This window comes from Hyla sarda, chromosome 7 (assembly GCF_029499605.1).
Source record: "Hyla sarda isolate aHylSar1 chromosome 7, aHylSar1.hap1, whole genome shotgun sequence".
Classification (NCBI taxonomy): Eukaryota; Metazoa; Chordata; class Amphibia; order Anura; family Hylidae; genus Hyla; species Hyla sarda.
The window spans coordinates 44,174,119-44,199,352 of record NC_079195.1 but is presented as its reverse complement, the minus strand read 5'-3'; the positions used below and the strand labels follow the sequence as shown (position 1 = coordinate 44,199,352).

Here is a 25,234-nt window from a genome sequence, read left to right as displayed (position 1 = left end):
TGAAATAACCCCCTGATCTAACAATACACCGCACCTCATGAACGGACGTCACCGAGTAAGATGCCGAAAAACGTGATATACCCGGTCGTATAGTGGAGCGGGATACGGATCCCGGTGCATACCTAACAAGGCCCGTAAAATAACTACAATATGCCGGCCAGCCGGCACTTACCCTCCACGCGCTGCCTCACACCTGACGTGGAAAACACAGAAGCCAAACGCCGGAGCAGGAAACAGGAAGTGACGCGACGAGTGAGCTCACTTGCAGCAACACAAGGAAACTGCAATAACGCCGCACCCGCCCCGAGGTACAGGAGCCCGGGGTTTATGTAGTGTCCAGCCCCTCCCACAAATACAGCCCATTGGGCTTTAATACATATATATATATATATATATATATATATATATAAAACTCAACGTGTGTGTGTGTGTATGTATGTATGTGTGTATGTATGTGTGTATGTTCCAGCATCACGTCCAAACGGCTAAAGATATCAACATGAAACTTGGCACACATGTTACTTATATGTCACCAACAAACATAGGATGGGTAATTTAACCCTTACTCACCCCCATTTGCCAGGGGTGGGGTTTATGTTTAAAGTCCCATATAAGTCAATGGGAAATATATGTTACTGCATAACTTCCAAACGGCTTGAGATATTTCGATAATACTTCGTCACATGTTACTTATATGTCCACTTAAAATATAGTAAAATAAAAGATAGTTAATTTAACCCTTAACTAGCCCCATTTGTGAGGGTTGGGGTTCTTGTTTAAAGTCCCATGCAAATCAATGGGAAATGTATGTTCCCACATAACTTCTGTACGGCTGGAGATATTTCAATAACTGGTACACATATTACGGGTCGGGATAGGAGGTCGACATAGGAGGTCGACATAGGAGGACGCGGATAGGAGGACGCGGATAGGAGGACGCGGATAGGAGGGTCGGGATAGGAGGTCGAGATAGGACGACTGGATAGGAGGTCGAGATAGGAGGTCAGGATAGGAGGTCGAGATAGGAGGTCGGGATAGGAGGACGGGATAGGAGGACGGGATAGGAGGTCGGGATAGGAGGTCGGGATAGGAGGACGGGATAGGAGGACGGGATAGGAGGACGGGATAGGAGGACGGGATAGGAGGTCGAGATAGGAGGACAGGATAGGAGGTCGAGATATGAGGACGGGATAGGAGGTCGTGATAGGAGGATGGGATAGGAGGTTGAGATAGGAGGACGGGATAGGAGGTCGAGATATGAGGACGGGATAGGAGGTCGTGATAGGAGGATGGGATAGGAGGTTGAGATAGGAGGAGGGGATAGGAGGACGGGATAGGAGGTCGGGATAGGAGGATGGGATAGGAGGACGGGATAGATGGACTGGATAGGAGGACGGGATAGGAGGACGGAAAAGGAGGACGGGAAAGGAGGACGGGATAGGAGGACGGGATAGATGGACGGGATAGGAGGACGGGATAGGAGGAATGGGAAAGGAGGATGGGAAAGGAGGATGGGAAAGGAGGATGGGAAAGGAGGTCGAGATAGGAGGACGGGAAAGGAGGTCGAGATAGGAGGACGGGAAAGGAGGTCGAGATATGAGGACTTGATAGGAGGTCGGGATACGATGACGGGATAGGAGGTCGGCATATGACAACAATATATGAGGACGGGATATGAAGTCAAAAGCTTCCTCCTTTGTTTATTTTCCTCCCCAACAAGGATTAGGAAGGAAAAACCGGGCAACGCCGGGTACTCAGCTAGTATATATATATATAAAACTCAACGTGTGTGTGTGTATGTATGTATGTTCCACAAAAACTTTCAAACGGCTAAAGATATTAACATGAAACTTGGCACACATGTTACTTATATGTCAACAACAAACATAGGATAGGTGATTTAACCCTTACTCACCCCCCATTTGCCAGGGGCGGGGCTTATGTTTAAAGTCCCATGCAAGTCAATGGGAAATATATGTTACTGCAAAACTTCCAAACAGCTGGAGATATTTCGATAATACTTGGTCACATGTTACTTATATGTCCACTTAAAATATAGGATAGTTAATTTAACCCTTAAAGGGGTATTCCAGGCCAAAACTTTTTTTTATATATCAACTGGCTCTGGAAAGTTAAACAGATTTGTAAATTACTTCTATTAAAAAATCTTAATCCTTCCAATAGTTATTAGCTTCTGAAGTTGAGTTGTTGTTTTCTGTCTAATTGCTCTCTGATGACTCACATCCCGGGAGCTGTGCAGTTCCTATGGGGATATTCTTCCATCATGCACAGCTCCCGGGACGTGACATCATCATTGAGCAGTTAGACAGAAAACTTCAGAAGCTAATAACTATTGGAAGGATTAAGATTGTTTAATAGAAGTAATTTACAAATCTGTTTAACTTTCCGGAGCCAGTTGATATATATAAAAAAAGGTTTTGCCTGGAATACCCCTTTAACTACCCCCATTTGTGAGGGTCACGTTTTTTGTTTTTTAAAGTCCCCTGCAAATCAATGGGAAATATATGTTCCCATATAATTTCCGTTAGGCTGGAGCTATTTCATTACCTGGATATGAGGACGGGATGGGAGGTCGGGATAGGAGGTCGGGATAGGTGGACGGGATATGAGGACGGGATATGAGGACGAGATATGAGGTCGGGATAGGAGGTCGGGATAGGAGGACAAGATAGGAGGTCGGGATAGGAGGACAAGATAGGAGGACGGGATATGATGACGGGATAGGAGGTCTGGATAGGAGGTTGGGATAGGAGGTCAAGATAGGACGTCGAGATATGAGGACGGGAAAGGAGGACGGGATAGGAGGACGGGATAGGAGATCTGGATAGGAGGTCAGGATAGGAGGTCGAGATAGGAGGATGGGATAGAAGGTCAAGATAGGAGGTTGAGATCTGAGGACGAGAAAGGAGGTCGGGATAGGAGGTCGGGATAGGAGGACGGGATAGGAGGTTGAGATAGGAGGTCGAGATAGGAGGACGGGATAGGAGGTCGGCATAGGAGGTCGGGATAGGAGGTCAGGATAGGAGGTCGGGATAGGAGCTCGAGATTGGAGGTCGGAATAGGAGGTTGAGATAGGAGGACAGGATAGGTGGTCGAGATAGGAGGATGGGATAGGAGGTCGGGATAGGAGGACGGTATAGGAGGTCGGAACAGGAGGTCGAGATAGGAGGCAGGGATGTGGGGTTGGGATATGACAACAATATATGAGGATGGGATATGAAGTCAAAAGCTTCCTCCTTTGTTTATTTTCCTCCCCAAAAAGGATTAGGAAGGAAAAACCGGGCAACGCCGGGTACTCAGCTAGCATATATAATATATATAATGAGGATTTTTACTGTGTATCATAAACATTCAAATGGGGTCAAGTTTTGTATATACTGAAATGCTCCTTTAAATATCCATTATTCAGCATATCAATTTTAACTAAAGATTAATAATTTTAAAAAACTGCAACACCCTAACAATGTAGTCCCTTATAAATCAGGTATCAGAATTTTGACTATTGGAAGTTAACATACATGTGCTTCCTAATTACAGTAGTATTAATAGTAAGCTGTACCACGTCATGCCTCTGACATATACATATATACCAGGGGTGGCCAAACCACGGCTCGCAAGCAGCATGCAGCTCTTTGCTAGTTGTTGCGCCACTCACAGCTCACCTGCAGCCCCCAATCCATTATGACTTCTGCCACTTAAATGCAGCAGCCCTTTGCTCTACCATTTCATTACAGGAGGGGCTAAAGGTAGCAAACAAGCCGCGCATAGGCACATCTGTTTGAAGGCTCCAGCCAGTGACATCAGCTGACGGAAACGTCCCTCTCACTGCCTGCTGACGAGAAGCAGGAACAGAACAGCAGCTGGGACGTCAGCAAAGGAAGTAATTTGGTGGGGGCTATACAGGGGCTCCAACTAAATACAAGGGTGCTGCTAATACAGGGGTCTGCTACTACTACAGCAGTCTGCTACTATGTACAGGGGGCTCCTACTACGTACATTGGAGCTGCTACTACCTACAGGGGGCTGCTACTACCTACAGGGTGCTTCTACTACTACAGAAGCCTGCTACTATGTACAGGGATCTGCTACTACGTACATAGGGGCTGCTACTACCTACAGGGTGCTGCTACTACTACAGCAGTCTGCTACTATGTACAGGGGGCTCCTACTACGTACATTGGAGCTGCTACTACCTACAGGGGGTTGCTACTACCTACAGGGTGCTGCTACTACTACATAAGTCTTCTACTATGTACAGGGGTGCTGCTACTACGTACATTGGAGCTGCTACTACCTACAGGGGGCTGCTACTACCTACAGGGTGCTTCTACTACTACAGAAGCCTGCTACTATGTACAGGGATCTGCTACTACGTACATAGGGGCTGCTACTACCTACAGGGTGCTGCCACTACTACAGAAGTCTGCTACTATGTACAGGGGGCTGCTACTACGTACATTGGAGCTGCTACTACCTACAGGGTGCTGCTACTACTACAGAAGTCTTCTACGATGTACAGGGGTGCTGCTACTACGTACATTGGAGCTGCTACTACCTACAGGGGGCTGCTACTACCTACAGGGTGCTGCTACTACTACAGAAGTCTGCTACTATGTACAAGGGGCTGGTACTACGTACATAGGGGCTTCTACTACCTACAGGGGGCTGCTACTGCCTACAGGGGGCTGCTACATGTATTTTGTAATTTTTATGTATCTGTATGTTGTGTGGCTCTCAAACATCTGAAGTCTATTGAATGTGGCTCTTATATTGAGCATGTTTGGCCACCTCTGAAATATTCAATAGTTGCACTCATGGCTGAATTAATTGCCCTCCCTTGGATGAACTTGATGGACATGTGTCTTTTTTAACCCTATTATGTAACTATAAGGGTGCATGGTATACTAGCAGTCACTCATCTTGTAAAGCTGACAGATAACCTATTGATACATGTGGGTTGTATTGTGAACAACAGATGTTGTTACTCAAGGGAGGAAAAAAAAGATTTTTGGGGAAGGCATCTAAACTTCTTTGAGTTATTTGGAGTTCATCCATTAACATGCTAACACAGAAGATAACATTTCCTCCTCGCACACTTGAAATTCGGCTCTGAAAAGAACATTTTCTGATGACCTTCCAACAAAGGGAAAAAAATACAGTGCCATAAATGAGAAATGGTTTACCATAAAACAGAGCGGAAGGGATTTCTCTGTGGAATTTAAGTGGATGGAGGAGAGGGGTGGAGAAAGCTACAAAGTGCACAATATATCACTAAAGCCAGTTATAGAACAATTTCACCTACTGTACTTAAAGAAATGCTCAGATAGTGGGCCAGTTCTGCACATATAAAGAATGGCACGAGGAATTGTCTCATATCTGGAAATAGCGCAGAAGGTTCCTGAATACTTTTATTCAGCTGATGTATATAAAGTCTTTGCACAATGTACAACATTGTACAAATATAAAATAAATAAAAAAACATTTCAGCTAAAAGGGTTACACCAGGTTAAATTTAGTTATCCCCGGTCTACAGGATAGGGGATAAGTGTCAAATAACAGGGATCCAACCTGTGGGAACCCCTCATGATCTGCAGAACAGGCCCCGGATCCTCTGCTTTGATTGGAGCAACAACTTGCACATGCACGCCGCTGCTCCATTCACTGCCTATGGAGCAAGTTACCGTAATCTAAATATATAGCTATATCAATGTGTGTTGTGCATGTTTTAGCATCACTTCCAAATGGCTGAAGTTATTTTGATAAAGCTCAGTACACGTTACTATATGTCAACTAAAAATATAGCAGAGTTAAATGGGCACTGTCGGAATAAAAAATTTTTTATATGTTGTACATCTTGGTAAAACAATATACTTCTTTAAAACATTTTATTAAAGAAAACTGCCTTTAAATATCCCACCACTAGGGGTCTCCATCCCTCCTGGGACACTGATGAGTCTCTCAGCAGCATGAGCATGTCCATGGGACATAGACACGAGATGGCTGATTGACAAGGCAGCAGGAGGAACACAGCCTGCAGCAACACTACTGTAACACAGAGTTTTACCAAACATGTACCTTTAGCTGTTGCAAAACTACAAATCCAAGCATGCCTGGACAGTAAAAGGATGTCTGGGCATGCTGGGAGTTGTAGTTTTGCAAAAAGCTGTAGGCACACAGATGAAGGCAACACTGCTGCAAAAAAGAGTTATCTAGGAGTGCCTCTGGATGACACATGAATGACATAGGAAGATGTAAGTTATACACTGACCATGTTGCCTTCGGTGGTAGAGAGCAGGCAATCTCTAATAATAATTGTGTGTGTACAGTATAAATCCAGAAAGGAAAGGGTTACAGAGCAGGACTGCCAGGCTCCTCAGAGCAGTGAGTCAGCAGAGTGAGGGAGGGCAGGAGCCATACAGGGCAGGCAAGAGAGGGACACACCCCCTCTTTTGGGAAGATGGATAAGACATTGCACAACTGTAATATGCTATTTTTTTAAGTGAAATATGGGTGATAGAGACAATAACATTTACATGTACATAATCAGGATGAGGTACTGTGTAACATATAACAATTTTTTTTTTTGTGAGATCTGACAGGTACGCTTTAAATTAACCCTCAGCAACCCTCATTTTTGCAAGTCCCATGCGAGTCCATAGCACTCCAGTACCTAACTCCTCAAGCTCCGCTTTGCATCTCCTGGTGAGTTTATCGATCCAGCTTGCAAACCATGTCCCGCCCACATGCCACACCTATTCTATTTTCAGACCATTTTGTGTTTTGGCTCAATGCCAAAAACACAATTTTCACCCAATATATCTACATCACAGCTCCATTGACCACAATCTCTTCATCGAAGATCAGCCCTACCTAACTTCCAGGGCTGCCATCAGAAATTTTGGAGCCCCTTACACAGCTTAAAGCGCAACTGTCATGAAATTTTGGTGCAATAACCTGCACACAGCCTTTGTACTGTGTGCAGGTGGTGTGTATAGCAAAATTTTTACCTGATATTTGCACACTCATGACTGCAAAAAATGCTTTTATTCAAAGCCACTGACGGTCGGATAAGCGTGGCGCGAGGTACGCGATGCCCCCCCCCCCCCCCCCGCCCACGCCGTAAGTCATCGCTGGGACTGCTGTGTGATTGACACACAGGTCCCAGCGCATGCGCCCTTCAGCTAATCTAACCTGTGCGCCGCTGTGTGTCATCCAGCAAGTGCTCGCTCCCGCCGCCGTTTTCCTCCTCAGTGCGCCTGGTTAGTTCGCAATCAGTGCGCAATCAGGTTAGTTCTCAATACTAGGTCGGATAGGCGTGGCGCGAAGTACGCAATGCCCCGCCGCTGCCACGCACATCCCCACGCCTACACCGTAAGTCAGCGCTGGGACCGCTTTGTGATTGACACACAGGTCGCAGCGCATGCGCCCTTCAGCTAATCTAATCTGTGCGCCGCTGTGTGTCATCCAGCAAGTGCTCGCTCCCGCCGCCACGCCTATCTGACCATCAGTGGCTTTGAATAAAAGCATTTTTTGCAGTCATGAAAGCCTGCAAATATCAGGTAGAAATATTGCTATACCCACCACCTGCACACAGTACAAAGGCTGTGTGCAGGTTATTACACCAAAATTTCATGACAGTTGTGCTTTAAGGCCTGCCCCCCAACCCCCCCCCCCCCCCCCACGCCACCCAACTCCTCCCCACCTATGCCCCCTCTCCTCCAGGGCCTTGACAGGACAAGAAAAACAAGAGCCCTTCAGCTCAATGGGGAAAGAAGGGGGAAATATTATCACCATTAAGTCCAATAGCGGAGAAAGAAATAACGCTGGCACTACCTTGTTTAGAAAACCGTCTTGTGTAGGATGCGGCAGGTACACGGGAGAACGTCAGACAGGATCTAAATGGTGCTCTAGCGTACCAACAGCACTAGAGATAATTGTCTCAGGTGTAAGAACACACGTCCGCGGCACTCGTCTAGGATCCAAACTTTATTAGCAGCTTAGGCAGAACACAGGCAACAAATGTTTCGCTCACAGAGCTTCTTCACAGCCTGTGAAGAAGCTCTGTGAGCGAAACATTTTTTGCCTGTGTTCTGCCTAAGCTGCTAATAAAGTTTGGATCCTAGACGAGTGCCGCGGACGTGTGTTCTTACACCTGAGACAATTATCACCATTAATATTATCATCATACTGTTACTAACCAAATCCTGTATACTGAAACCAATTCTACCAATAATACCAGTATACTAGGAGGAATATTATCACTGTACATATTACCATCATACTGTTACTGACCAAATCCTGTATACTTAGACCAATATTACCAGTATACAAGGAGGAAATATTCCCCCCATATAGTGACCATATAGTAGTAGATATTAGCTCTACACAGGCTCTGCAGACCATATAAGGGATTACATACAGTTACATCAGGTGACGTCTTCTCTGATCGGAGTTGTTCACTTTCCTTTTTCTTTTCCTTCTGGCCCAGACCGTCATGAGGACTTCTTCCTTTCACAACTCGTCTCCACAGAACCTGCCAGACAAACATTTTAGGCTCCGCACTTTTCCTGCACCTATAACGCTCCATACAGTAATAATAGAGTGGCTAGATAAGTGGGTTGGGGAAGAGTAGGTAGGTCCATTCCCCACCCATTAGGTAGTTAGGTCGCTCCAGAAAGTAGACAGGTCCCTTCACATAGTTTCCCTGATTTCACAGGTGCCCAGAATAGCAGTAGCCCCCTTAGGTGTTAATCAGCAGCCCCCTCAGGTAGTACAGTATTCAGTAGCCCCCTTAGCTAATAATAGCCAGCAGCCCCCTTAGGTAGTAATAGCCAGCAGCCCCCTTAGGTAGTAATAGCAGTAGTCCTGTTAGGTAGTAATCAGTAGCCCCCTTAGGTAGTAATAGCCAGCAGCCCCCTTAGGTATTAGTAGTAGCTGCCTTAGATAGTAATCAGAAGCCCCTTTAGGCAGTAATCAGTAGCCCCCTTAGGCAGTCATCAGTAGCCCCCTTAGGTAGTTATCAGTAGTCCCCTTAGGTAGTTATCAGTAGCCCTCTTAGGCAGTCCTCAGTAGCCCCCTTAGGTAGTTATCAGTAGCCCCCTTAGGTAGGAATCAGTAGCTCCCTTAGGTAGTTATCAGTAGCCCCCTTAGGTAGGAATCAGTAGCCCCATTAGGTAGGAATAAGTAGACCCCTTAGGTAGCAATAAGTAGCCACCTTAGGTAGGAATAAGTAGCCCTCTTAGGTAGGCATAAGTAGCCCTCTTAGGTAGGAATAAGTAGCCCTCTTAGGTAGGAATAAGTAGCCCCCTTAGGCAACAGTAGAAAAAAAAGAAAAAAAAAAGCATATTTACCTGGCCCCCGCACGGTCCATGGCCTCTTCTGTCTTCTCCGGTCTGTGCTCCGGCGCTTGATGATGACGTCATTCATGTGCCGGAGCGCAGAGGGCAGAAGCCCGGGCCTTATCAATCAGCCGAACTCGAGCGCCGCACTGAACTATAGGCGCCTCTGTAAGACGTGCTTATAGTTTAATGTGTCCTGGACCGGCCATGGAAGCAGGAGACCGTTGTGTAAACAGCGGTCCCCTGCTTCTGTGTTGCAGCAGCTGCAGGGGGGTGCAGCGGGGGCCCGGGCCCCCCTGGGAGCCTGGTCCCCTTACTGGAATACTGGCTGTACTCCCCTGATGGCGGCCCTGCTTACTTCACAAGCTCCACTCTCTATCTCTGATGAATGCGTCAGTTGGCTTACAAGCCATGTCCCCTCCACAGACCAAGCCTTCTTGTATTTTCAGCCCTTTATTGTGTGTTGGTTTGGCTTGTAAGTCATGTCCCTTACCATAAAGCCATACCCCCTACAATCTCTTCATCACAGGTCAGCCCCAGCTGAGGATAGGATATGAAGTCGGCATATGAGGATGGGATCTGAGGTCAGAATATGGGGTCGGAATGAGGACAGGATATGAGGATGATATATGATGACGGGATATGAAGATGACATATAAGGACGGGTTATAAGAGGACAGGAGGTCGGGATATGGGGACGGGCTATGAGGAATGGACATGAGGTCTGGATATGAGGACAGGATAAGAGGACCGGATATGAGGTTGGGGTACGAAGATGAGATATGAGGGCAAGAGCATCCACATATGTTGCTTTTCCTCTCCTACAAAGTTTAGGTAGGAAGACCGGGCAATGGTGGGTACCCCTATGGTGTCACACGTGCAGTATTTTTCTGCATATACCTACATATATACATATTTGCTATTGCTGTGTATAGAATTGTCTGACCTTTTTAAATATAACATTACTTTTAAAAAAAAAAAACTGAATTGCGGACCTGGCATGAAGGGGTTAATGAAAGTAAAATCAATTTTTTAGGGGTGGGGTTGGCTACAGATCCTCTATACAATCAAAGCAATTGTGGTGATATTTGGACAAAAAATTTTGAAGTGTGCCAAAAGCATTTTTCTAATACATGAGACAGATTTCAATCAGACAGATTGTCCATTAACACACTGTTGACTTGCCAAATTTAGATCCCTTACCACAGTTTTAGCATCCCAAAATATTTTGTTGCCAGATGAACAGAATTGTATAATTATGATGACTATAGACTTATCAGCCATAATAATAAAACCACTGACATGTGAGATGAATAATATTGATTATGGCCCCAGTCAAAGAGTGGGAGATGCAGTCCTCAACATTGAAATTGTAACACCAAAAAGTAAAAGTCTAGGGATTATGGAAATCACAGGATCGATTCCTCTCAAAGGGGCGTGGCCTCACTGTGCAGGTCTCCGCCCCCATCCCTCAGTATGCTGTCTGCTCACATCTCCCCTAGCATTAGCAAAACTACAACTCCCAGCTTGTCCTCACTGACAGTAGCGGGACACAAGCTGGCAGTGGGAGGATTTTTCCTCCAGCTGTGAGCCCTGCGCTCACAGCTGTCAATCAAGGAAGTGGGTCCATGACGCATGGACACAGCAGGACTAGTATGTGTCCAAGCAGCCGGGGGGGGGGGGGGGCAGTTGTTTGACTGGCTTTTTCAGTATGAAATACTGAAATTTTTCTAATAAAAGCAATTGCAAAACCTATTGGTTTTGCATGCTTTACAACTTATCAAAAGTTTTTATATCTGACAGTGCCCATTAAAACGTCTTTTCTTTAGACTAAACAAATGTAATTCTTTTAATCTTTCCTCATAGCTAAGATGTTCCCTACCCCCTATTAGTTTAGTTGCACATCTCTGTTCCCTTTCCAGCTCTAGAACATCCCTTTTACGAACCGGTGCCCAAAACTGAACAGCATATTCCAGGTGAGGCCGTACAAATGCTTTATGAAGAGGTAGTATTATGTCCCTGTCCCTCCATGCCTCTTGATTTATGACAATATCCTGCTGGCCTTAGAAGCAGCTGCCTGACATTGCATGCTATTCTGTAGTCTATGATCTACAAGTACACCCAGATCCTTCTCTACCATTGACTTCAGTTCTACTCCACACAAGACATATGTTGCATGCAGGTTATTAGTACCCAGATGCATGTAACACCAAACTGTTAGTGTCCCTAGAATGAAGACTGAATGAGTCTTGCTACTGCACATGTACTGCCACCCCACATCCTAATCCCAGAAGTCGGGCAAGTGCGATGTTCCCTCGTGAAGACCTTTTCATGGCTTTGCCCATGTGATCTCCAGATCAATCTCTGGCATCCTAGATAAAAGTATGCATTGTTGTCTTGCTCTGCATCATGAGATAGCTGTGTCCACCAAGGGCACCAAAAAAATAATCCTGCACCCAGGCATCCCTGACCCTAGGATCGTCCCTGCTCCTCATCACTTTAAGCATGGCGAACAGAGCTATTTACATAATATATGAAGGTATGTGAGCAGCCCCTCTTAGTTCTCTATAGGTAACACTAAGTTGATTTTTTTAGAGTGACCACAGGTCCTCTTTAAAGGAAAACTGTCAGATATTTTCTCCCCCACTATCCACAGGTACTGATGCATAGTGCGGGAGACACTGATTAAAACGAGCCCTACCTTGCCTGGATCTGCCTGGCCGTTCGCCCGCAATTGTAGTTTTATTCTATGTGTATATCTTGCTGTAACTGGCACGGGCGGGGCTTCTGCAGCTAACTGGCACTGACGTCAGCGCCGCTTATGAACATTCATCCCCCCTCCCTCCAGCTCTCCCTCTCTTCGCCGCTCCTAACTGGAGGGAGGGGGGATGAATATTCATAAGCAGCGCCGATGTCAGTGCCAGTTAACCTGCAGAAGCCCCGCCCGTGGAAAATATCTGACAGTTTTCCTTTAAAGAATCCGCTGCTAACGTCATGGTGCCAGATCGCCTGGGACACCTTCAGAGATGTTAGTACTATTTAATATTAGGCGGGTGGTTTTAATGTTATGGCTGATGAGTGTATTTTGGCCTAGCAGAAAATTCATTGAAATGTTTATATTAATAATATACATCTTCTTATCACCCGGCCCTAGGAAAATTTCCTCCAGCAATTCTAATTTAAATCATCTAGTGTTAATGGTTTTTCTTATTTAAATACGGAAACTGAAAGTCTTAGAACTTTTCAAGAAGTTTTACTTGTGTAACCTTTTGTAATTTTCAGAATGACCCCCTCATGCCTTATCTCAGTAGAAGCGCTTATAAGTGCCCAGAAGTGACATTTGTATGGATTAAATGTAGATGAGTTTCCTTATAAAAGTCTTGCAGGTAGTTTCCACTTTCTCGTTTAACTTTCAGAATGATTTGAATGAAATTGATAAATCTTCCGTATTTAAAAATGTATTGTATTTTTCTTAAGTCACAGCCACAGCCACTTGATAACCTGGATTCAACTGAAGTTATCTCGGTACTGTAGACTAAAATTATAAAACTTGTGCCCATGCTCAGTAAGTTACTTGTAAAAGCAGCAGTTTGTCCTCCAGAGCTATAAACTGGGGCAGACAGAGATTTTGGACTCTATGTAAAAAATGTTAAGTCACTGATTATTCAACCTACACTAAAACATACACAGAATCGGAATCATACGGCCTCCTACCAATATTTGGAATATCATTGTGCTTCTCTTTAAGAACTGACGTACACAGAGACACACACACAGATGTATATATATACTTTTGTTTTAAAGTGTACCTGTTGTCAACAAAACTTTTGATATAATGTAGATAATACCATTATATGTATATTTGTTATATACATTGGTTACAAAATGTGTATATTTTTGTCCCTGCAGCTTTTGCCTGTGCGTCTCTGTGAGGAGTCCAAATACAGTAAGTGTGGGTGGACAAGCAGGGCTCTGTGCACTGAGGACAAACAGGGCTATGCACTGAGGACAAGCAGGGCTCTGTACACTGAGGACAAACAGGTCTCTGTGCACTGAGGTCAAGCAGGGCTCTGTGCACTGAGGACAATCAGGGCTCTGTACACTGAAAGAAAGCAGGGCTCTGTGCGCTGAGGACAAGCAGGGCTCTGTACACTGAGGACAAGCAGGGCTCTGTACACTGAGGACAAGCAGGGCTCTGTACACTGAGGACAAGCAGGGCTCTGTACACTGAGGACAAGCAGGGCTCTGTACACTGAGGACAAGCAGGGCTCTGTACACTGAGGACAAGCAGGGCTCTGTACACTGAGGACAAGCAGGGCTCTGTACACTGAGGACAAGCAGGGCTCTGTACACTGAGGACAAGCAGGGCTCTGTACACTGAGGACAAGCAGGGCTCTGTACACTGAGGACAAGAAGGGCTCTATGCACTGAGGAGAAGCAGGGCTCTGCACAAAGGACAAGCAGGGCTCTGTGCACTGAGGACAAGCAGGGCTCTGTACACTGAGGACAAGCACGGCTCTTTGCACTGAGGACAAGCAGGGCCCTGTACACTGAGTACAAGCAGGGCTCTGTGCAGTGAGGACAAGCAGGGCTCCGTACAGTGAGGACAAGCAGGGCTCCGTACACTGAGGACAAGCAGGGCTCTACACTGAGGACAGGCAGGGCTCTGTACACTGAGAACAAGCAGGGCTCTGTACACTGAGGACAAGCAGGGCTCTGTGCACTGAGGACAAGCAAGGCTCTGCACTGAGGACAAGCAGGGCTCTGTGCACTGAGGATATGCAGGGCTCTGTACACTGAAAGCAAGCAGTGCTCTGTTCACTGAGGAAAAGCAGGGCTCTGTGCACTGGGGTCAAGCAGGGCTCTAAACACTGAGGTCAAGCAGGGCTCTGTACACTGGGGTCAAGCAGGGCTATGCACTGAGGACAAGCAGGGCTCTGTGTACTGAAGACAAGCAGAGCTCTGTGCACTGAAAACAAGCAGGGCTCTGTTCACTGAGGACAAGCAGGGCTCAGTCCACTGAGGACAAGCAGGGCTCTGTACACTGAGGACAAGCAGGGCTCTGTGCAGTGAGGACAAGCAGGGCTCTGTGCAGTGAGGACAAGCAGAGCTCTGTACAGTGAGGACAAGCAGGGCTCCGTACACTGAGGACAAGCAGGGCTCTGTGCACTGAGGACAAGCAGGGCTTTGTGCACTGAGGAAATGCAGGGCTCTGTACACTGAAAGCAAGCAGGGCTCTGTACACTGGGGTCAAGCAGGGCTCGGAACACTGAGGTTAAGCAGGGCTCTGTACACTGGGGTCAAGCAGGGCTTGGTACATTGAGGTCAAGCAGGGCTCTGTACACTGAGGACAAGCAGGGCTCTGTACACTGAGGACAAGCAGGGCTATGCACTGAGGACAAGCAGGGCTCTGTGCACTGAGGCTCTATGACATGCTCCCGGGTCACAGGTTTTTGTTGACAACAGGTACACTTTAACAGGAGCAAGTCAGCAACGCATGTAATTGATGTTATACAGTGGCAAACATTTGAACCACGTATGGCACAAAAGGCTAGAGCTACATGTTGTGAGCCCGACACATGGTGCACGCACACATTGCAGCAAATGAAAGTAAAATTGGTCACTTGGTAATATGCAAGTTGCCGCCACCCGACAGTCACCAGAAATCGGGTGAAGTTAAATTGCAGGAACTTGTGTGTTGCAGTGCAACCACAATGAGTTTCTTTAGTTGTAATGAAGGTACACCACACTGTGATCTTTGGCTGCACAATATAAGCTGCATCCATAGTTACCTTGTAGCCCTAACCTTAAGGTGGCCATACACAATAGACAGAAGTTGATGGTTGAATAACTGTTAACTATTGTTTCTCAAATTTTAGTTCATATTTTAGTTCATATTGGCCATTATAGCTGCTCACACTGGCCATAAACACTGGGCAAAGGATGAACAATCTTTCATAGAATATTACTTCCAGAAATATTGCTCATGAACTAATCTTCTTTCCTGAAGAAAAGCTCTTTTGTCCGACTACTGCCCGAAAATGTTAAACATGGACAACTTCCTTTTAGACAGTAACAGTTGTTGTTAAATTTCAATTAATGAGCGTTTGTTTTGGTTGAAATCTTACATGCTTATAAACTCACGTTGGGCACAGATAGGTGCTCACCCACAGACACATTCCTCAGTAGGCAACAGATTCTCAACTGGACGTCAGTCCCTGTTCTTAGTTAGTGCTTAGTTAGGAAGTAATAAGGTCCAAAACAATAAACAAATCTGTGCAAAGGTCAGGGAAACAGGTTAGGACACACAAAGGGTTAATAAAATCACAAACCAGGGAGCACAACAGCAAACAGACAGACAGATAGAGCAACAAAGTAATGTCAGACAGGCTGGATCACAGGCTCTCAGTACCAATAGGGAAGACAGGACAGGTCACTATAGCAAATGGTCAAAAATGCACAGACAAGATCAAACCAGTGTGTGAAGGCACAGAGAGCAGATATTATAGTCTTTAAGTCCAAGACCCCTCATAGGACCGGGCATCACCACAGCTATGCATGATGCTTCAGCCAAACACCACAAAACATTTGATCCAGAACCAGGTCAAGTCATTACATCAACTTTACTCTAATGTGTATGGTCACCTTAAAGGGGTATTCCCATCTTAAGAGGTTATCCCATATAGAGGATAACAAGCTAATCAGTCGAGATCTGATCGATGGGACCCCAACGTTTCCCAGAACGGGGATAAAATTGAAAGTGCACACATGTTTATTCTCCATGAGTCTGCTGAACATTGCCAAGTTCAGCAATGTTCCTGGCAATGCCTGGAGACCCCATACAGAATAAATAGAGCACTGGCTTCACATGTACTGTGGACTTTGTTTATTTGGAGGACAATTTTGACCTCATTCTCAGGATCAGTGGAGATTGCAGACCCCAAACGATTAGCTTGTTGTTCCCTATCTTGTGGATACACAGTAACATTTGTTAGTTTTACTGTATAAAACCACAATCAGCGAAGTCCATAAATGACTGTACAACAAAGAAAACTATCAAAGCAAACTAAACTGTGCCCCCAACCATGACTAAGACCCCAACTAAAATAAACATTATTCCCTCAACCATCAAATAATATTATAGTGTAAGCATGATAATAATGATATTAACAGGAAGCTTGGAAACAGCAGAATCAATTTTCCAATGAACCATGAGGTATACACTAAGTGATCAAATATCAACACCACCCTACATGGGTCACGTCTCAAAACAGACTGGTATTTCTTTTATTTATTTTTTTGTATTATTTTGTAAATCTGTTTTTGACAGCCTTGACTAGTAGTATGTTATATCATTGTATATTTGTTCTGTGTTTTCTTAGGGTGTGGTGACCATTGCAAATGTCAGGGGCTACCATACTGAAATAATAATAGTTGGGTGGGGGCCACAAACATCTGGAGGAGTAGACCTTCAAGAGGGGAACTGGATGAGAGATGTGGTCCCAAGTGATGAGAAGTATAAGGATGAGATAGAATATAACTGCAGAGAATTGTGAGAAATATGTGCTCCAAGGAAGGACAACTGGTGAGCTGGCAAGAGGGGTACCCAAGGCTCACCTATGTGTGTGGAAAGACTAGACTGTCCAATTCCACAGCTACTGAAGAATATATTGCTGAAATGTTCATGGTGGCTATGACAGAAAGGTGTCAAAACTTACAGGGCATAACAGTGTTTATGCTCACCCCTGTTAACTGCCAAATAGCCCTACAATGGGTATGGCGCATGTAGGTGGAAGGACTGAACCACAGTACAACTGGGGAATGTGGATGGACAGAAGTGTGTCACTTACCTGAGAAGAGATGGCGCCAGGATGCACTATGGGAATAAGACTAGCTGGATGGGACAGTGTCATGCTCTGGTCCCTGTTCTGCTGGTAAACCTTGGGTCCTGGCATTTATGTAGATGTTACTTTCACACATGACTTTTTCTTTGATTGGAGCCATTTACTTCCTTTCCTTCTCCATCTAGTCAAGACAACCATAAGGTCTTCTTCCAGCCATGACTTGTGTCTTCCGTGTTTACTGCACAGATACCTTCCCCACCTGTTTTTTGCAGCTCATCTCTACTTTGTGTCCTCTGAGTATATCAGGACTAAGCACTGTGCTCACTCAAAAAATGACCACTCTGACTCTGTATCCCTGAATTAAAAAAACATGCTTATACTGTGTACTTGAACAAAAGATAGGCTAAGATTGAAAAAAAATGGCCTATACTGTGACCCCGTAATGAAAAAAAAATGGCCCCTTATATTATATTACATTGTGCCCTTTATGTTAAATTAAAAAAGCCTTGCCAGCCAGGTAATGAAAACTCCCCTTGTAACATTCCCACAAGGTCCTCCAGCTAGGCCTCTTCTGGTCAAAGAGTGTAATGATGTAAATGGAGCAATGACACCACTCAGCCTCCTAGGTCACAGAACTCATGATTTGGTAGAAATGGGTGCACCGGGCATCTGGAATGGGGCAAGACTCAGTTGAGTTTTTCTATATATTGTTTTATCTGTACAAGGTTTTAGTTACTAGGTAGAAAAAACATGGGGGGAGATTTATCAAAACCTTAACAGAGGAAAAGTTGCTGAGTTGCCCATAGAAACCAATCAGATCGCTTCTTTCATTTTTTAAAAGGCCTCTGAAAAATTAAAGAAGCGATCTGATTGGTTGCTATGGGCAACTCAGCAACGTTTCCTCTGGACAGGTTTTGATAAATTTCCCCCATGGACTTTTGTAAATTTTTGTGTGATTTCTAGAAACCCTGAAGTACCACTCCAGTTAGGCCGCCCCAACCTTTTGAAGCTTGTCCACGTTTCTGGTGAGCTTCCTCACAACTGCCTTGCGGTTTGCATCACATTTATTTCTTGCTACAATAACAAAGACAACAACAAGTATTATTCTTAAATTAATACAAAATAACACAAAATTACTTGCCCGGATTGAAGTATTTTTAGGACTGCAGCTTCATCATTCCTATTCACAGCTCGATGAAGAAGTTCTCCAGTCATGGGCTCTCCTAAACAAGAAAGGGAGAGGGGTATTCCAGCAACTTTATCGAAGACATTAATGACAACCATATTATGACAGCTATAAAGTATCTAATGAACAAAAATTACCCCATTCCTAAGAGGATTCCACCAAGATCTCAATCTCCAAAAAGCCTGCATTTACAGTCATCAGTACACTTTTTAAAAGTGGTAGGTTTGCTTCTAAAGGCTCCCTTACACATTAGAAAGGCCACTGAACTTGCCATATCATAACATGGATTTCGCCAGGGCTACATCTACGAGGCAAGATGAGCATCTGGCCTCAGGTGGCAGATGTTGGGCCCCTGGGGGGGAAGGGGGGAGCGCCGGTCCTATGGCAGTGCAGCTGCACTACTTATCCCTGACATTCATAGTACACCACTTATCCCGACATCCATAGTGTTACTGTCATGTCTGTATTGGCCTATGTTCACACACAGCTATTGGATATGCTTGTGTGTAAACAGTTTTATGTTCCCTGGTCAGGGAATAGTTAATGCCTCTGGCTTTTTCAGCCAATAGCTCCTAGAGTGTGTCTATTTATAGTCAGCCCAGCCTAGCCTCAGGGCTGGTGATTAACTTCATTATATCCTGACTTGCTAAGATGCTGGACATGCTGCATGGAGCTCTTGGTGAAACACTCTTTGTTTGACCTTTTAAAGGGGTTGTCCGCTGCCCTGCCTTCCGGAGCTCTGCTCGCAGCGTCCGGAAGTTCCACTCGTGATGCCACGCCCGCCCCCTCGTGAGGTCATGCCCGCCCCCTCAACGAAAGTCTATGGGAAGGGGGCGTGACAGCGGTCGGGCCCCCTTCCCATAGACTTTCGTTGAGGGGGCGGGCGTGACGTCATGAGGGGGCGGGTGTGACGTCACAAGGGGGCGGCCTTGAACACGGAAGCCCGCACACAGCGTTCGGAGTAATGAACTTCCGGACGCTGTGAGCAGTGCTCCGAAAGGCAGGGCAGCGGACAACCCCTTTAACCTACTATCTCTGTTTTAGCATGCACTTTGTATTTTCTGGTTTTAGCCAATGTTATTTCATACTCTTAGTAGATTTTAAGCTGTGTTTGTTTAGTCAGTTTAGGGATTTGTATGTTCTTTTGCTATGAGTCTGTTCACACTGTGTTTTCTCTTGTATCCGTTTATATGAAGTTTTGTGTTTTATATTTCTGTTTTCCTACTGGGTCAGCATCCTGTCCACACTGGTGAGTGTGCCGCTGGCCAGTAGTCTATTTTGATTTATTATTAATGGCTATTTTGTTAGTGGAGTGGAGTGTCCAGATTGTGTGTCCAGTGTGAACAGTGTCCTATGTTGCATCCCTGTTGCCGCTCCATGGGGACTCCTTGTCTGCTGGAGGTGTTTTGTGGGATTGCAATTTATTCCTGTCTTGTGTTCAGTGTGAACAGTGTTCTATAAATATATCCTGTGTATCTAGGCATCCCTGTTACCTGTCCATGGGGACGCCGTCTCTACTGGAGGTGTTCGGAGGGATTGCCATTATTCCTGATTAGCAATAGATCCCGTTTACCTGTTCGTTGGGACTCCGTGGGTATTGTTATTCCTGTGTCTACCAGAGGTTTTTCTAGGGGATTAAGCTTATTCCTGTTTTGTTCTGGAGTATGTTCAGACTTATCTGTTTTCCTGTCTGGTGTTTTAAACTCTATATGTTTATTAGTTCTTTATTCAGATCTTTAGAATTCTGTTCATGAACGCTTATCTATAGTGTCCTCTGTTCACGACCACTGAGTCTTCTGTTCATGTCCACTGATATAGTGTACTGGCTCCCTGATCTGTGTCCTCTGAACTTTATACTATAAAGTTCAATGTTCCTGTTATGTTTCTGGTTTGTGTGCGACCATTTATTAGTATGTGTTTTTATTAGGCCCCTGCACTTTAGTTCAGGAAGGGACCAGCGCCCAGTTGTCAAACCATTTTTTCGAGTGGATGGGCAAGTAGGCAGGGAGAGTGGTTTTAGGGTCAGTTTAGTGCTCACGCTTCCTGTCCCCCTGGTCGGTCCCTGACAAATACACTAAGAAATTAGTGGGATTAGTGCTGAGCCATTGTAATGTTAAAGTGACTGCGGGCGGCAGCGGGGATAAGTGGTTAAGAGGAACACAGTTGGACTGTCAGTCAATAACAACATTAATAACAGAGTTTTCCGTTCCCTCTTGGATGACATGAGCAGTGTATGTGCACACCAGATGATGTCAGTCTCTATATGGAGGCCAGACAGAAGAAGAGAAGGACCTGTCAGTGTGGGAGCAAAGAGAAGGTGACTATCTTTATTTGTTTTGTAAGTAGGCACCTATCTACCTAGTGGGAGACAAGTATTTACTAGGGAGAAAATGATCTACCTAATGAAAAACTACTACTTTCTATGGGGGCAATTATCTACCTACTGTAGGACAATTACTTACTAGGAAGCAACTATCTATTAAGTGGTATAAAACATTCTACTAACTAGAGGCAACTGTCTACCTAGTGGGGGACACTCTCTACTTACTAGGAAGGGGGAAATATCTACCTGGTGTGTGAAAAATAACTACCCTACTGGGGGGGGGGGGGGCAACTTTCTAGCTACTGGAGGGCAGTAATCTACTTACTGGGAGGGAAACTACTGGGGGCACCTACCCACCAAGGTACCGATGTACTAGACTCCCTATTCCTGTAAACTATCTATAGAACTCTATGCCTTGCTAGGCCTAATGCTAAAACACCCAGTCCAGTAATTATATATGATATGAATGAACAGCAATGCATATGGTACTGCGTGCATCGCTGCTCACTTTCCAGACCTATGAAAGTAGTGAACGATGATACATACAGTACAGTGCACTGTATTTCTTGCCACTTATGTTCACCTATGAAAATATTTGTCCAGCCGGAGCTATCAACACCAGGACGGATATCTGTAAAGAAGTGGTCTTCATGATACAACACCTGTAATGCATACATTCAATATATTTCCTTGGTTAAGCTTGTGTTCACACAGCTTTTCCTCTATTATTCTGTTCTATTACTTTTCCTTAAATGCTTCTGTTAGTTGGCGCCACTGAACAGGGATTTTTCCGAGGGTGAATGCCATCAGTTAGCCTTTGTACCCATCAAAAATTGTTATGACAGGCAGACTATGATAGCGTGCTACATTATTTTGCCTAAGATATAGATGGAAACCTCATGCTCCATTATTTTACCACTCAATTCAGTGAACTCTGTCAGTACTCAATTCCAGATATGTTAAAAAACAGAATTCACACGGGTGTTAACAAAGCCTAAAGTGTAATAAAGAGATACTTTTATTGTATAGATTACTGTTGGTTTTCTCATGATTCTATATATTTATATATATCAGCCATCCATTCTGCAGTGTTGCACAATACGGCGACACAAAATTCATGAAAAACATCAGACGTTGTTGATGCACATAATAAATATTATATGCATATATGCATGCTGGGAGTAGTAGTTTTGCAACAGCTGGAGAGACACAGGTTAGGGATCAGTGGTTTAGAACAGTTGTTGCAAAACAGATGTTGCAAAACTACAACTCCCAGCATGCCCGGACAGCTGTCGGCATGCTGGGAGTTGTAGTTGTTGTTGGCATGCTGCCCAGAGAGACACAGATTAGGGATCAGTGGTTTAGAACAGTAGTCACCACACTGCGACCATCCAAATGTTGCCAAACTACTATTCCCAGAATGCCCGGACAGCCAACGGCTGTCCGGGAATTCTGGGAGTTGTAGTTTGGCAACATCTCTAGGCCGCAGTTTGGAAACCACTGGTTTTAGAATAACAGGATGACTACACTGGTATACAATACTGGTTGCAAAACTACAAATCCCAGCTTGCCATGACAGTTGGCATGCTGGTGTGGTAGTCAGTGGGACCGTGTTAAGTGGGTTAAAGATGAGGGTAGTAGTACCTGATGTGTCACTTGGATGAGTAGTCCAACCCAGAATTCCCAAACAGATCCCACCCAAAGAAAAAGACTACAGTGAACAACTGTAAACTCCTGATGCAGTTTAATACAATACAGTTTGGCAGTGTACAGCTTGGTAATGCAGCTTGAGACTCAGGAAAAGTAGAATTCTAGTCACTGTCCCTTTAAGATGTTGCATTGTTGCAGACTATGCTCTTCGTCTTGATGCTTCCTTGCACTTGTACTTAAAAATGTCTAATGTAGATGTACAGTAGGTAACTCTTATACACTAGCTGAGTGTCCTTATTTCTTGAGCTAACCGAACAAGGATTCTCACAGGGAGTGAGCGATGGCTAATGAAAGTTGTAGAACTTCACCCCACTTACTTCTATAGAAAACTGAGACACTATTGTTCCCGGAAGTTTAAAACATTTTTCTCCTTTCTCCCCTCTGCGGTCTTTCCTCTACCATCCTGCTTTCCCCTCCAGTATGTCCTCTATTATGGTGCGGTAGTGGGGTGCCCGTGGTCTCTTCTGTTGGGCGGATATTGTCGACCCTATTTCTCGTTCCCTACCACCCTTTGAGCAACTGGCATCTCGTTGGGATCTCCCCTCGTCTGAGCGTTTTGTCCTCCACTAATGGCTCTATGACGGTCTCTCAGCCCACTGGCTTTGAGCGGTTATGCCGTGGTGAATATCAGGCCTTCTCTCCGATATCTACTCACTACTCATTCAGCCCCCTGACGGTGATCCCCATCCCACCTTTATGTGGCCCGGTGGGAGGAGGTCTTAAACACAGCCATTACATTGCCTCAGTGGCAGGTGATTTGGGAGAGGGCATCCAAGGCCTCTATTTGCACCGCTTACAAGGAAACCCAGTATAAGTTGCTTATGAGCTGGTATCACACTCCAGAACTCCTGAATAGACTTAACCCTACTATGCCTCCTCAGTGCTGGCACTGTGGGGTTGTCATGGTCTTTCATATTTTCTGGTCCTGCCCCCTTCTAGTAGATTACTGGAAAATGGTGCAGCGTTTCATTGCTGGGGCTCTGGGTGTTTCAGTCTCCCTAGACCCCTTGATTTATCTTCTCCACCTCTCTCATCCCACTTTGTCTAAGAAGCCATTTAGGCTCTTTATGCACATTGTCCTGGCTGCTAAGACCCTTATCGCCAAGTGCTGGAAGAGAACTCTTCCTCCCTCTGAGTTCGATTTGCTGGCTCATATTTGTGAGATTCGTTCCCTGGAATTTCTTACAGCTTTATTAAAAAACTCTATCCCCTCTTTCCTCTCTGTCTGGGAACCATGGGATCGCTTTTCGGATCGGCAACCACCTTGACTTCCCTTTCTACCTCCTCTTTTCTTTTTCTCTCCCCCCCCCCCCATCTGTCCTGTGTTTTATGTGTGTAGCCGTCTTTCGTAACCCTGCCCTCCCTCCCCTCTTGTCTCTACTGTTCCCCTTCCCCCCCCCCCCCCCTCTCCTCCTCTGTTGTTTGAGGTACTAAAGTGCTGGGTTGGCTATTGAGGCAGATAGGCAGTTTTCTGCATTGCCCCACAGTTAGCATTATGGTTTCTATCTGTGTGCGTATTTACCAATGTAGGGGCTCTTGCCTTGGTTTGACGGCCACATTGGCCTTTATAAGCCCGCTTACTCTTACTCTTACTCATTTGTGATCATATGATGGCTACAGGCCCTCAGCCCTTTATGATGTGGATCGCTTGTTTCCTTTTTTTGTATTGGATTGTATCTATGAAAAATACCTTAATAAAAATTACAGTAAAAAAGACAACTGAGACACAACACTCCGAAAGGCACAACTAGGAGAAGTTCCCCCGACTTAACAGGTGAGGCACTGGCACATGACCTGAGACAAAATTAAACCAGTGTATTTTTTAACAAAGTCAGTGTTCAACTTCACTTCATTGTTCCCCCCGTGGGCACTGGTGTCACGGCGGTGGTGGTCGCCGCCCAGTGCTACGCCATTTTATGCTAGGGACGTTAGGGACCCTCTCTGAATAGGTGGCCTTGACGTGGCGAGTGGGCTTGTACTTTTTGATCAAAAATGTATACTAACAACCTGTTAGTTTTTGATATTATGCTGAGAAGCAATCAGATCATTATACAAGATTGTAGATGTGCACCATGTCTGTTTTCTACCGAATTCACACTGTGTTTTCTATCCCCTCCTCTTTTTTTTTTTGAACATGTGCTGCACTCTTCCCCACCCCCTCAGCCCAACCCTATATAAGTAGTAGTTAGCTACACATGGGCCATTTCTTTCCTAGCAGCCTCCCAGTCTGACTGGGAGAGCATGGTAAGTGAGCTATTACACCTTGTTCACACTGGTGTGGTGCTGTGCGGCGTCCGTTGCTGCCGTGGCGCCGTGTCTGCGGGGAGGTGCGACCCATAGACTGGTTTGAGTGGCATTGGGGCCGCTCTGCCAGTGGGTCGTTCCCCCCGTGGGCACAGGTGTCGCGGTGGTGGTGGTCGCCGCCCAGTGCTATGCCATTTTATGCTAGGGACGTTAGGGACCCACTCTGAATAGGTGGCCTTGACGTGGCGAGTGGGCTTGTACTTTTTGATCAAAAATGTATACTAACAACCTGTTAGTTTTTGATATTGTGCTGAGAAGCAATCAGATCATTATACAAGATTGTAGATGTGCACCATGTCTGTTTTCTACCCGAATTCAACTTCCCTTCATTACTACTCCTTGCGACTATGCTGAAGAGCTGAATAATCCTTGCAGCAGTACGTTTTCACAAGGTAACAGGCTGGATTTTGCTTGTAGACAGAACTAGTGAAATTGTGGCCTATTTGTTGGAGGTATGCCTGATATTTAGCCATCCCTAGCAAGCAGGGCTCTGTGCAGTGAGGAAAAG

The 25,234-nt window shown here is 45.3% G+C and overlaps 1 protein-coding gene across 4 annotated transcripts in view; it reads right to left on the bottom strand.

The window, feature by feature from the left end:
• FANK1 (fibronectin type III and ankyrin repeat domains 1) overlaps positions 1 to 25,234 on the bottom strand; it is a 136,067-nt gene that overhangs the window by 35,566 nt on the left and 75,267 nt on the right. For all 4 annotated transcript variants that reach the window (XM_056532995.1, XM_056532994.1, XM_056532996.1 and 1 more), the window contains one exon: positions 18,345 to 18,426. In XM_056532995.1, coding sequence (XP_056388970.1) covers positions 18,345 to 18,426 — 82 coding nt within the window. The remainder of the gene's footprint in view (positions 1 to 18,344; positions 18,427 to 25,234) is intronic.